Source organism: Lampris incognitus, chromosome 16, assembly GCF_029633865.1.
Source record: "Lampris incognitus isolate fLamInc1 chromosome 16, fLamInc1.hap2, whole genome shotgun sequence".
Lineage (NCBI taxonomy): Eukaryota > Metazoa > Chordata > Actinopteri > Lampriformes > Lampridae > Lampris > Lampris incognitus.
The window spans coordinates 17,337,049-17,350,710 of NC_079226.1; the positions used below are offsets into that span (position 1 = coordinate 17,337,049).

Genomic DNA, 13,662 nt, shown 5'->3' on the forward strand with positions numbered 1-13,662 from the left:
GGTTTAGTCAAACAACCCAGAAATGACTGGCCCTCACTTAGCACCAAATCAAGCGTGTAAAATACATGCTTATCCTCCCACAGCTGACAGATGAGTTGGAAATCAGGGGGAGAAATGAAGAGATGTATCTTTCTCACCCACCGCCCTTCAACCCCTCCTCCTCTTGAGAGCCCTGAATGGGTCTGAACAATAGCCGTGCATGGCACACAAAGGGCGGTGGAGGCCAAGCTCTCGTGCCTGGGACACAGACCCCCTCCATTCAATCTACATTTCATCATGGTAACAAGCGCTGCCGGGCCAAAAGGCTTGACACCTCGCTCACCACAAAGGCGGTTAGCTCTAATTTATGAGGCTATTGACACTGTAAAGAGCCCCTGTCAGTACTGGGGGATTGTCAGCTGTAGTATGTCCCAGTGGGGGGAGGCAGCTGCCAGCCCAGTCCAGAGATGGGGCTTCTGTCGTGGGGACCAGTGCCGCAGCGTCACCTGGTCCCTGGTCCCTGGTCCCCTGACACTGAGACCCCGGCAGCTCCCACAAGGCCCCCCCCCTTTATTTGGGCACAGGTGGGAATGGGAAGCAGAACACATTGTGGGGATTAGTGGGGATTGGCCTCCCCTTGCTTTAGGTGGATAATTAGAGACATTGATTTGTGCAAAGCTGGTGTTTCCTGATCGGCACCAGATGGTGTTAACCCATGAGCATCAGCATCAGAAGGAGAGTGTGCATGTCTGGTTGTGATGTATACGGTGTATAATGGATATACATCTTAAATCATACAATATGGACTGGGCCCTTGTGCTTGATTATGATCAGCTGCCGCTGTCAACATGGGGCATTAAAGCATATGCTAACCAGAAGTGGAAGCACTGGTTTTAAGTCACAATGTTGCATACGGTAAATTTTGAAAACAAAACCCTAATTCTGCATGTCACAAAGTGCCTGGGTGCTAATTAATATTTCATTCTATTTGAAAGGCATTGATGAGAAAGAAATAGTAAAATTGCAAAAACATAGATCAAAACGAAAAAAAAATAAAACAAAAAATATATACTGTATGCACTTCCATCCAGCCATCCATCCTTCTGACTGTGAACTTCATCTGTACTATTTGAGATTAAATCTTTTATAAAATCGGGTAAGCATTGTTCTTGACTTGACTTAAATAATATTTTGCTGATCCGATGTCATTGCATCAAACACCAAACAAGATAAAGGGCACAAAGGCTTCTAATAACACAAGGCTCGCAGTAATAATAATTACAAGATCCTTTATTGTGGATTATTACTTGTCCTGCAAGCAGTATTACTCCGTTCCGTTGTAGACAGATGGATAAGTTAACTGATTCAGATACTCACCCATAGAGGGGCGCTTGTTCAATTTGGCTAAGCGGAGCCTGGATCAACAGAGTTAATTAGGGGACTGAAAGACCCAATTAAAGGGATTGAAGGGCCAGACAGGGGAGACATATTGCAGAACATACGCACATATTGCACAGCGTCTGGATAAAGGGGATCTTCAATTAAGGGGAAACACTCTTCCAGAAGCTTGTTGTCTGACCTTTTTTTATCTAACACTCTGTAAAGCCTGGCTTCTTTTCACCCGGGGTGCTGACGAAGAGAAAGCACAGCTGGGATGGGGTCAACACACATATGCGCGCAGGGACGCACACATGTCGTAGACAGAAAAAAATAAGGACATTTTTCATCGCTGTAGTCAGTTTTAATTACTCAGTACAATTTACTATTTAAACAGGCTGGAATTGGTTGTTGGATTTGTAACGTTAATATTCTCCGTTATAGCGTTAACTTTACATCATATCTGTGCAAATAGTCATGGGAGTAGTTTGTCTTATTTGCGTTTTCAAGTTTGATCCTCGACGACCACCGTACACAGCGCATTGTAATATCACATCTTATCTGGCGCTAACAATTAGTACGAGTGCAGTAGGAAATCAAAACGTGGTCTTTGTGGTTTCGGAGGACGAACTCGTCGGGTCGTGGACTTAAAGGCGCGTCAGTTTTTTGTAGAGACGTTGGTTGGTCGGGGTTAGAGTTCAGTAAATATTGATGATGTCATCGTCTGAAGATGGCTGAAGGGTAAGAGTGAAGTCGCAAAATACTTTTTCGTTTTAATATTTAAGTATACAGCCGCACAAAATGGACAGTGGTTACCCGCTGTGTTCGTGATATAGTCGTACCCCGGTTTACATTTCGTCTCACTGGTTTATGTGGACGGCTTAAGCAGTAGCGACGGAAATCATGTCAGGAAGTCTTATTTGTTTACCAAAACACTGCACCAGCGAGTCGGCGTTAGCTTAGCCCATAAGTTAGTGTTAGCCTTGTTAGCCTCAGTTTAGCTAGATATACAGACGCTAAGCGTTATAAGTTACATTAAATGCCGTTTGGCGATTAACAATTACGGAAACGTTCGTCTTGTATGGATGAACAGAACTGTCCGTTGCACAGTTGGCTAGCCTCGATCGTTGGATTTAGCTAACCCAGCGCGTTGGCGGCTAACTCTTAGCTCGTCAAGCTCGCCAATTTAGGTTAGCTACCTAACATTAAATAATCAGCCGACAACCCCACATCTTTAGATTTGCAGGCCCGCAAAATCTATAAGCAGCCCGAGCAACCTGTCAGCTTTGCGATGGAAAATGTCGCCCAAATTCACCGTTTTATTTGGTTTTAAACAAAACCTAATGCAGTATTTTGTTTAAATTGTAACCAACATCAATATAAGAGTCTCACTATCTTTCGTTTATAGAGAAGGCTGGTGGGGAGGCTGGCTTCAGCAAAGCTTTCAGGCCGTCAAAGAAAAGGTATCCATCCTGAAATTATGGAAATCAACTCTTGTTTTCTGTTTATGTAAGACCTGGCCAACAAATATAACATAAAGCCTTGTGGTGTCACTTTACTGGGATGTTGTGGGATGTTGACTATTTCTGTCGCTATTCCTGTTGAATATTGTCATTGTGTACCGTCGTTGTGCTCATTTTTGTTTTACAGTCATCCGAGGCCTTGGAATTCATTAAGCGAGACCTAACAGAGTTCACCCATGTCGTGCAACATGATACTGCTTGTTCAATTGTGGCTACAGCTAGTGCTGTCAAAAACAAACTTGCGGTAATTTGCAATCTTTATGTGTAAGACCAAAGGTGTAATAATTTTAATATCAAAATAGCTGTCTCCAAATATGAGCATGTATTCTGGTAATCACAAAATATGTAAATATTAGCTAGAATTGTTTGTTGTAGTCATACTCTGTAAGTCATTGATGTTGATGTTGCTTTTCAGGTAGAGGGCTCCTCGGAGACCACAGAAAAGGTGAAAAAGAGTCTTTCTAGTTTCTTAGGGGTGATAACAGACACACTTGCCCCACCCCCTGATAAAACCATTGATTGTGATGTGATCACACTAGTGGCAACCCCAGCAGGAACTACAGAAGTGTATGACAGCACCAAGGTTGGTATCAGTCTCACTTGTATTTGGGTCTAATAGGAAATTCAGAGTGTAATTTTCTGTTGACAAGTTCAGTTAATAAGCCTTACAAAAAGTCCCATTTACACATCATTATATTTTCTGAGTTTCTAGAAAAGCTGCTGAGTTATAACAGTCTTTGCCCCTTTTGTGCCACTGAGAAGAGCTTTCCCCCCCACATGTTATGATGAACTTGTGAACACAAGGCTAAACTGTTTAAAAGCTTTTGATGTCAAACCCTTTATGAACAATGTGTTAATTCAGGATGGATGGATTTAGTTTTGATATACTATACTGAAGAGGCACTGTTGAAAGCACATGATGTCTGTGGCAGAAAAATAACTGCAGTAATTGTTTTCCCCTTAGGCACGTCTCTACAGTCTCCAAGCTGATCCCGCTACATACTGCAATGAGCCTGATGGTAAAACAGATTATGGAAAAATAATTGTCTTAAAATGCTTACAACAAGAAATGGTGACCAGACAATGATCTTTCATGTATTATTTTCAAAGTCACATGTTTGACTAGCTATATAAGTCTGATTTTGTTCAAGCATTTTCTGAGTAGGGTGGCACGATGGCATAGTTGTTAGTGTGGTCGCCTTACCGCAAGAAGGTCCTGGGTTTGAACCCCGCGATTGTCCAACCTTGGGGGTCGTCCTCTGTGTGGAGTTTGCATATTCTCCCCGTGTCTGCGTGGGTTTTCTCTCCGGGTGCTCCGGTTTCCTCCCACACTCCAAAAACATGTAGGTCAGGTGAATTGGCCATACTGAATTGTCCCTAGGTGTGAATGTGTCGGCCCTGTGATGGACTGGCGGCCTGTCCAGGGTGTCTCCCTGCCTGCTGCCCAATGACTGCTGGGATAAGCTCCAGCATCCCCGTGACCTGAATTCGGATAAGCGGCTTTGATAATGGGTGGATGGATGGATTTTCAGGGTATTGCAGTGATGGAGATGCTTACTTTTTGAACCATCTGTGTTGTGGATTTGGTTGATGATCCACAATGTATTAATGCTCAAAAGGCAGTTTCTTAACTGAGATCAGAACAAATTAGCCTAAACTCAGTTGCAATCCTGAAAATCATTGTTATTGTTGATATACTGATACCTATGATGGTATATGGTAATTGCAGTGGTGTTTATGCACCCCAGATACCTGGCATTTAGATGTTGATATTATAGTACCTTTTTGTAAACATCTTTTTTCATGAGCATGTTCTGCCATATGAGCTTGTTGGCCACAATGTCTTCGCTTTGTCTTCAAACTTGTTACCACCTGCTTTCTTTCATAATTGGCTGCGGTGCTTAAGCCATAAAATGCCATGCGCTGTATGATTTTTTTTGCTTGGAAAGTCCAATGTGATAGTAAGCATCAAACAAACAGCTACAAAAGCATTCATGATCTGGTTAGCGCTATTGTCTTGAATACACCAGCGATAGGACATTGAAAAGTATTGAAAAGGACATTTGTTTGCATGGAAATTGCTAGGACTGCAACTTGGATGATCTCTCGGGAAATTAGGTCATCAAAGCATACTGTATAAGTGAGCACAGAAAAGTAGAGTACAGATGGTAATGAAACAACCCATTAGTCACTAACATTGCAAAAAAAAAACCAGCAAAGTTTGCACTTTTTTCAATTAAATTGAAGGTGGAGGATTAATAAACCATTAAAATGAACCATCCCAATTCAAGTTTACTGGCTAGAGTGGATGTGCTAGATAGTATGCATTAGCAGTTGCTCTAAATCAGGGACATATACATACGTTTTTCTACACCTTGCCCTACTGATACATTTTCTTTTAATCTCTCTTGTTTCAAGGTCCTCCAGAGCAGTTTGACAACTGGCTTTCCAGCTTCAGCTTGGAAGAGAAGAAGGGAGAAATATCAGAGCTTCTGGTCAACAGTCCCTCTATACGAGCCCTATACACCAAAATGGTAACGATCTGTTGCCCTCTGAGGTTGTGTATACAGGGTACCTTACATTTAGTAAGCATGTCTCCTGTATGCTGTGTTTCTTACAAAGGTACCTGCAGCTGTAACCCATTCAGAATTTTGGCTGAGGTACTTCTATAGAGTCTTTCAGTTGGACCAGGTAAATGTATATTTTTGTTTGTTTGGTTTCCCACTGATGCGAGTAATCTCTTAACAGCTATAATCAAATCAGCTTGATACATTGTTTTATGTACTGCCTGCTGGCTGATTTAACTTGATTTAGAATCTGCTGGAGTCCTACAGCATACATTTTGTTGACTGTATGTTCCAGGAGGAGGCGAGGAGGGTAGCCCTGAAGCAGAGAGCAGAGCAGACTGCCCATGTAGAATCCCTAGGCTGGGAAGAGGAGGATGAGGGTAGGCTTGTAGCAGTTTTTAAATGTTTAATAATACTTGAAACTTAGTTGTTTTTTTTGTTTGTTTTTTTAAGCCTTTCATTCTTTTCTCTACATTTTCTATCAACGTCAGATGACTTCCTGGGTGCCACAACATCTTCTCGACTTGACTTCACACCTCCATTGGATGACCCCGCTATGCAGCTACCCACATCCTCAACAGGTCCCACAGCAACAACCCCGTTGAGCCCTGCTCTGTCTCAGAGTGGAGAGCGTGATGCTACTCTCTCAATCAGCAGTGACAGCGTCAGCTTACCTACGCAGGTGGAAGTGAGACCAGAACCAACTACTGAACTGGCTGAGAAACTGACAGAGGCTAGCCTTGATAGCATGGCAGGCAAGAAACAGGAGGACCAGAGACCTGAGAAGACCTCTTGTGCCCCTGAAGCTCAAGGAGAAGCTGTGACCCGGCCTGAAGCCCCCATTGATAGGGCATCTGTTCGAACTCCTGCATCCACCTTGAAACCTGAAGTGTCAAAGGAAGAGGGACCACAGGACCTGAGAGTGTTCGAGCTCAACTCTGACAGTGGGAAGTCTACTCCCTCAAACAATGGCAAGAAAGGTACAACGATAAGATTTGAGATTGTGAAAGTTTGTGTGTTGTTTTTTTTTTGTGTTTTTTTTTTAAATAGTGAGTTGCTTAATGTTGCATTTGGGGAGATTAAATCCAAACAGGATTACATTTTGGAATTTGATAAAGTCTTCTCTGTTTAACAGGCAGACTCATAGTAACAAATATTCAGTGGCCTTACCTTCTCTCTTCTAACTCTTTCAGGGTCCAGCACAGATGTGAGTGAGGACTGGGAGAAAGACTTTGACCTGGATATGACTGAAGAAGAGGTCCAGCTGGCTCTCTCTAAAGTAGAAGCTTCTGGAGAGGTTAGTGTTTATCATTTTTTTTCACAATATGCTACTATAGTGACAAAAATTTGAAAATAATGCAAATTAGTCATTGCTCTTTTCACTTTTTTTTTTAAGCTGGATGAAGACTGGGAGAACTGGGACTGAGAGCCATTGCAGTAAAAATGTTATGTCCCGCCATTAAAGCTAGTTCTCGGCAGACGAACCATGCCTAACGTGTTTAAACTCTCTGTCCACGCTGTCACCCTGTCACGATTGTCTCTCTAGGGGAATGTCCGACGGGTTCGGACCATATTGCTGAACCTGTTGAATAGTGCAACAGAAAGACCAAGGCAATAAGAATCAGACTGCACCGTCAGCTATCAGTAAGTGCGAATAGGTCGCTAGCTAGGATTATGGTTATGGGGAGCTAACGCTGCTTGTGTAGGCAGGGGTTGTAATCCTGACTAAAAGCTAAGGGACACCCATTGACAAGTCAGAATGTGGATGGTTTCATCACAGAAGAGGAGATGTGTTCCCTTTTTCTTTTATGCCATTAAATACATTACGTATGTCTTTGCGAGTGACTTAAAAACTTAGGGAATGACATTTCCTTCAGGCTGCAAAATAGCCATAAATTGTAATGCTGCTTTTCAACCTCTCAAAGATTAAATGGTTCACAAGTAATTTTTGGAATGGTGTTATATTGATTTAACTCTTTATGCACCCATTGTCCCCTTCGGTGGTTTAATTACATATTTACCTTATGCAAGTGAATATTCAAAATGGAAAAAGTCTTAGGGCCTGCATCTAGAAGTCTCTTCCTTCTGGATTCACTCCTCACTTGAGACACACGGCCTTGTAAAACACAAGGATGTCGTGATGCCACCGAAGTGTTTTGGAACAAGTTAATCCGATTCATAGTGCAACCAATTTATATTGGACATTTGTCCTGTTTCTTTTTGTCACTATTTTGAACTTAAGCTCTCCTCATGGTCTATGTGTTGTCATTTTATTTTCTGTCACTTTTAAATTGTTCACATATATTAGTTTTTGTTCTTCTCTGTAGGGAAGAGGGAGCCTATGTATTGTCCATCATCAAGAGAGAAGTTGTTTTTGACTTAATAAAAGAATGCAATCTGGTCCTAGTGTCCTTATAATAGAGTCTTGGACTTGGAAGTCAGCCTAGCATCTCCTGTTATTGACTCATACAGAAAAAATTTCAGACCAATGATATTTAAAGTTAATCTGTTGGCCCTTGTTCCGATCAAGTGTCTCAGCCAGCAGTGCGCCATGTATTCCCAAGCGGCAAGAGTTGCTCGCTTCATGCAATTATTTTTTTTTTTTTCTGTCATCTACATTGTAACTTATAGTAAGTGTCACTATCAGGATGTAGTATTTATACAGATGTAAATGCTTAATCATAGTATTATGTGCTTTGTATTGCATGTCTGTGCAATAGCATTATGCAAAAATGTGCAGATGATACCTGGTTTAGTTATATTTTATCACTGGCTGGTCGTCGGGGCTTTGTGTCATAATGTGTTGCATGTCTTAAATTCCTTCTATGTAGGCCTATTTACTTAAAACTTGCACTTTCAACTAATCAAAGCTGTTAATTTCTTTTTTTAAGTCAAGTAATTTACTCTATTTTTCAAATGAGTATTGTCATTAAAGGATCCATGGCTAAAAGCCTGACATCTTGCATTTCTTGGAGCAAATTCTGAAATAAGTGGGCTTTTTGTTTAGCGCCATATTAACACATTCTTTGGTGTTCTGTTCTCAATCTTACTTGCAGCACTAAACTGCATATCGGGCTACTTTATAAACCTGGCGCCAGCCGACGTTTAAGAGCTGTTGATTAACTGTCTCAAAGTGACTGAGGAGTTGAGACTGTTTGCTCTGAAATATTAAAGCAAATCATCTGCCAATAGCGACATGATGCGATCAGCTTTTTGTAGCCCAATAAATAATTGAAGAAATTCCTCTGACAGCTTCCAAGCGACCAGGGATAAGGCCGCGACGCCCCCTTGTGGTCAATAAAATCAACAATGATATACATTCAAATACATCACTAAAGTGGAGACGTTCAGTTTTTGTGTGCAGCAGCAGCAGCAGACATGGGAGTGCAGGATACGTTCCTGTCTTTCTACCAAGGAGCAGTTTGAGAGCTGGTTCAGACTCCCTCCGCTCGGACCCTTTACTGTTATACGACTATAGCTGCAAATTGCCCACGTTCGTTGTCAGGTAGACCCAGTGGTTAATTGTTAATACTCAGTATGTTGTCTCTATGTGCCACCTGCTGGCTGATTTAGATGGAGTTAAAAAAAACAACAAAAAAACGATGTTAGATTGGACTACCCTCTGCCCATCTCCAAACAACTTTGAGAAAACGAAACAGTTCATACAATATTTTAACAGCTTTGGAGCCGCAGTAGCTACAATATTAATCAACCTGTGGGTCAAAATGATAAATGATCCCTTCTCCGATTCAGGGAACTGAGAGCAGACATACCAAACACACACACAGTTTTGAACATTGGTATTTCTTTAGTGAAATCCTCCTCCCAGAGTTAAAATAAAAAATGCAGTTAACTTCTTTATTTTAAGGCCAATTTGGTTGCAAGGACACAGATGAAGAAAACATCGCTGAAGAGAAATACAAGTGCAAGATTTCCTCAAAAGGTCTCTGTTAATTAATTTGAGTGCAGTGGGGATAAATGGGCGTTTAATGTCGGTCACTCTAACACCAGCAGCCCATAATGTAAAGCGGAGGGAAGAACAGCAAACTCAGTCTGTAATGGTTGACTACAGTCTGAGAGGATGACCTGACCTCTGCAAAGACCCTTCTTTCACTTGGATCAGATAAATTCATCTGCCTGACTCCCACTCCGGTGAACTATGCCACTCTGGTTAACTATTGTGCATTCCTGTGCTTGATGCTCAGATTATACAACAAGAAAGTTATCCCCCGATCTTTGCTTTTGTCCTCACCCATTGCAGCTGCTAGAACAGCTGCCTGCTGAGTTTTCTTTTTTCCGAGTGAGGTCTGCCATCTGAAAGTGGGTGGAGTGGTACGTACATAACAGTAGGTGGCAGTGTTGCACCACTTGGTCGCACTTCACGCCAAACCCTGCCACTCCTTTGTCGAAACGACAGCGTTCCCCTCTTACGGTCGGCTGCATCCTTTCCCTTAAATCATTATTCATTCCTAGACGAAGAAACCCATTTCAGATTGGACTGACACGCACTGTCGTCCGTATTCACATATCGTATTTGTTTTTTTTCCATTTCTACTCAGTGCATCAGGTGAAATATTTCCCCCTAAAATAGAAGGAAAACCGCAGAAATAATTCATAGATATTTCTATATAGTCATGGTGGTAGTGGGTTTCACAGCGTCACAGCTGAATAAATGTAGGTCATTGTGGGAAGGCACTTGCAAAACATGATGCATCCTTCTGCATCGCATCATGAATCCTACCGATAAAGATTGCATCCCCCCCCCCTCCCTCTGTCGCTCTCTCTCTCTCTCTCACCACACATCCACTCAACAGCGCGGGCGTGCGCTTTAGTAAAGCGTACGTGCGATTTACGCGCGCGTTTCAGTTATAAAACGCACGCGCGCTTTATAAGAAATGTTACGTCTTGTCACCTCCCGGGCTCCGTAGGAGGGTGTGGTCGTCGCTGTCGTTTATTTCCGGCTGATTCTCCCCATTTCACCAATATCATTAGAGAGGACATTGGGTGACTCTCTCTTTGACTAAGTGCATATTTTATTTCCTGTCAGAATTCGCCATTGTCGATATAGTCTGAGGGGGAATCGATATGGACTGGCGTGCCAATCAAATCCGCCACATTTCCAGTCTGTCACTCAAAACTACATAGATGATAAACACTAACTCACTACAATGATAGATTTTTTTTCATGTTCTTGCTCCGGCACTGACGGCCTTTGGCAGTTCACATATGGTTCACAAGGGCATCGTCACCATTAGCAATTCATTACGCCTTGATCACTGGCTGTGATTTTGCTCCCAGCACCGGCCCTACATAGCAAACTTTTTGTTCTGTTCTCTGTTCTAATGACTTGTGCATGTGCTGCCCCAAGTGGACCCCAAGTAACGCAGTCAGAGTATACATTACATTCTTTCTTGCGCTATTCCCATTTGGAGCCCTTAGTCAGCAGAACGGCTGTAAAGGAATTTCCTGTTGGAGTCCACCGCTCCCTCGGCCTTGTAGCGTATGTGTGCTTTACATTACCATACGCTTACCAATGTCAAGTATAGATCGTTTCACTATGGAGAGTTGGTGGGGGTGGGGGGGGGTGCCAATAACACTGGGTAAGAACACATCCCTCCTGAGGGGCTTTGTGCCGTTGCTCCTTCCTTTCATAATTTACCCTTGACTGAAGACTTCCCTGTTCTCCATCTTTTTCTGTCTGTGCTGTCTCCCTCACCCCCCCCTCGCCCCATGTCTAGCTCTCTGTCTCTCCACTGAACTATCTATCTATCTCTCTGAGCACTGTCGTTCACCAGCTCACTCATCTTGAGAGAGAGAGTGACTATAGTTGGACATAGACAGTCAATCTCGCTCTCTCTCTCGCTCTCTCTCTCCACGCGTGCACGCACACACACACGCACGCACACAGTCGGGATGAGGTCATTGTCTTGAGAGTGAATATTGTTCTTGACAACCTAAAGGGAGAAACCCTGTAACCCCACTGCCTTTCAGTAGGTACAAAAGACTCCCTTTGGGGGGGGGGGGCAGACTCAGAGGGAGTGTGTAGCCAGCACAACAACTAACCCCTAAACTCACACTGCTCTGTGCGTGTGTGTGTGTGTGTGTGTGTGTGTGTGTGTGTGTGTGTGTGTGTGTGTGTGTGTGTTCATGTATTATTGCAGAACCATAACATCCGTACATTTTTGTTGTATATTAACAAGAGTTGTTGATTATTAATGAGTGATTTTTTTCCCCTGTATGATCTGCTCCCTCTGACAAGGTATTTCTATGATAAGAAATGACTTCTTTATGTGAACTACATGTCACACATGATGCGTGTATCCCCATGCAGAGAGAATATGCAACCACCCAGCTGAGTGGTGACCCAATGCCGGGACTTATACAAAAAAAAAAAAAAAAACATCTTCCAAAGGGCTCTTGAGATGCCTCTGGATTTTTCCATGACAAACCATCGCCTTTCCCAACGTTGAGCGGTGGGAAAAGGCCACTTTGTTTGTGTGAAGCAGTGTCTGGGAGGAATGTGGGGTCGAACTGGGGGAGGCTGGGGAGGGGACAGAGGGGAAGCAATGATAACTCCCACTCCATTCAGATTTATGGTCAGGACAGAGGGGCTCCTCTGGATCCATGTCAGGGGACTAGTAGAGCACTGCCCCTCCGCTGTGGGCTTGCCAAAGAAAACGTTTAGCGGAGCAGCTCCTTGCTTTTCTTTACGTCCTCTATTTTTTTTATTTCTCTATTCTCTTGTTCCCTCTTGTCCCTCTATCATATGGGAAAGTGAGTAAGAAGTCACCCGTGAAGCCTGTGCACCAGTTAGTAGGGAGACTGTTCATATTTCACTCTGCAGTGCGCTCGACCGGGCATGTGGTTTTCTTCTTGAGATGGACGTAACATGGTTGGGGTCGTGCATACAGCCTCATTCACTCGCCCCACTCTGTTTGATAGAAATGGTGGGAGCGTATATGCTGACATGTGGCCTTAGACATTCCTCTGACTCTGCAGTTTTACCATTATCCTGTTCCAGTTCTCATAGCAGCCAGACCAGCCAGTCTGAATGTCCTGTTCTCTTCTGCTCCAGCTCCCCATCTCCTCCTCCCCCTCCTCTTTTCATTACTTTCTCATCCATTCATTCAGTTATTCTCATCCCCAGACTCCTCTCTATTGCTGCGGGACACCAGCCGACCTATTCATCTGTCTTTTTCTATGCCCCCGCTCTCTCTCTATGGCTCTCTCTCTCTCTCTCTCTCTCTCTCTCTCTCTCTCTCTGTCTCTCTCTCTCTCTCTCTCTCTCTCCCTCTCTCTCTCTCCCTCTCTCTCTCTCTCTCTCTCTCTCTATGTCTTTATGGCGTCGCCATCGGACCATGCTCTCTATTTCCATCTCTCTCTCTCTCCGCTCCCTTGTCTCATCACTACATCACAAACTCCATCTAATCAGGTGTCTGGTAAATGACTGAGTGTTGTGGCACAGAGGAGCGGTGAGGCAAACTCCGTCTAGCCTGGTTTGACTATATATGCCCAAGGCGGATGAGACGGTTGAAGACTCCCCATCATCTCCATTATCCCACAAATAAAGACTGGCACCTCGAGCCCATTACATAAATCAACTCTGCAAAATGCTGCATGTAAGGAGGAAAGCGTTTGATTTTACGGGGTCTTTTTGGATATGCAAATCCCAAGTTTCAATACAATGTCAAATGATTATCATCATCGTCATCATTATCAATGTATTGTGTCACTTTTTGCTATTCTGCAGCAACGCTCGTCACACCCCTGTTGCTATACCAGAGACCACAGAGGGTACATGTGTGTTTTCAACCTATCAGTTCTCACTCTGCAGACATTTACTGTAGGCTAACATGCTCGTAGTGCACTCTCGCAGCAGGGGCTCTTTAGCGGGCACAAGTACACGGCAATTAGCCACTGTTACCTTATCTGCTTCTGCATGATTGGAGCTGCACCTGTCCACAGGCAAGAGCACAATGCAGAAGTTTGTGTGTGTGTGTGTGTGTGTGTGTGTGTGTGTGTGTGTGTGTGTGTGTGTGTGTGTGTGTGTGTGTGTGTGTGTGTGTGTGTGTGTGTGTGTGTGTGTGTGTGTGTGTGTGTGAGTTTGTAACAAAAAACAAAAAAGTGGAAGAAACAAAACAGGCCTGTCACACAGAATCCTGGGCTAATCCTAATCTTAGCCGACAATAATGTCCCATGTCTATCTGCCATTGAAA

At 43.4% G+C, this 13,662-nt stretch overlaps 1 protein-coding gene across 1 annotated transcript; it reads left to right on the forward strand.

The window, feature by feature from the left end:
• The first annotated feature begins 1,927 nt into the window (after positions 1-1,927).
• Positions 1,928-8,523, forward strand: bsdc1 (BSD domain containing 1). Its single transcript, XM_056295745.1, has 11 exons — positions 1,928-2,097; positions 2,765-2,819; positions 3,007-3,123; positions 3,295-3,462; positions 3,844-3,898; positions 5,298-5,413; positions 5,502-5,570; positions 5,742-5,826; positions 5,938-6,426; positions 6,640-6,743; positions 6,843-8,523. Exons 1-11 carry the CDS (start codon positions 2,087-2,089, stop codon positions 6,870-6,872), a joined length of 1,299 nt encoding a protein of 432 aa, XP_056151720.1. The 5' UTR covers positions 1,928-2,086; the 3' UTR covers positions 6,873-8,523.
• The last annotated feature ends 5,139 nt before the right edge of the window (positions 8,524-13,662 follow it).

Bases quoted from the DNA above. Each gene is read 5' to 3' on its own strand.
- bsdc1 (XM_056295745.1), top strand. The intron at 2,820-3,006 runs GTATCCATCCTG...TTTGTTTTACAG, and splicing joins TTCAGGCCGTCAAAGAAAAG to TCATCCGAGGCCTTGGAATT. The intron at 6,427-6,639 runs GTACAACGATAA...TAACTCTTTCAG, and splicing joins CTCAAACAATGGCAAGAAAG to GGTCCAGCACAGATGTGAGT.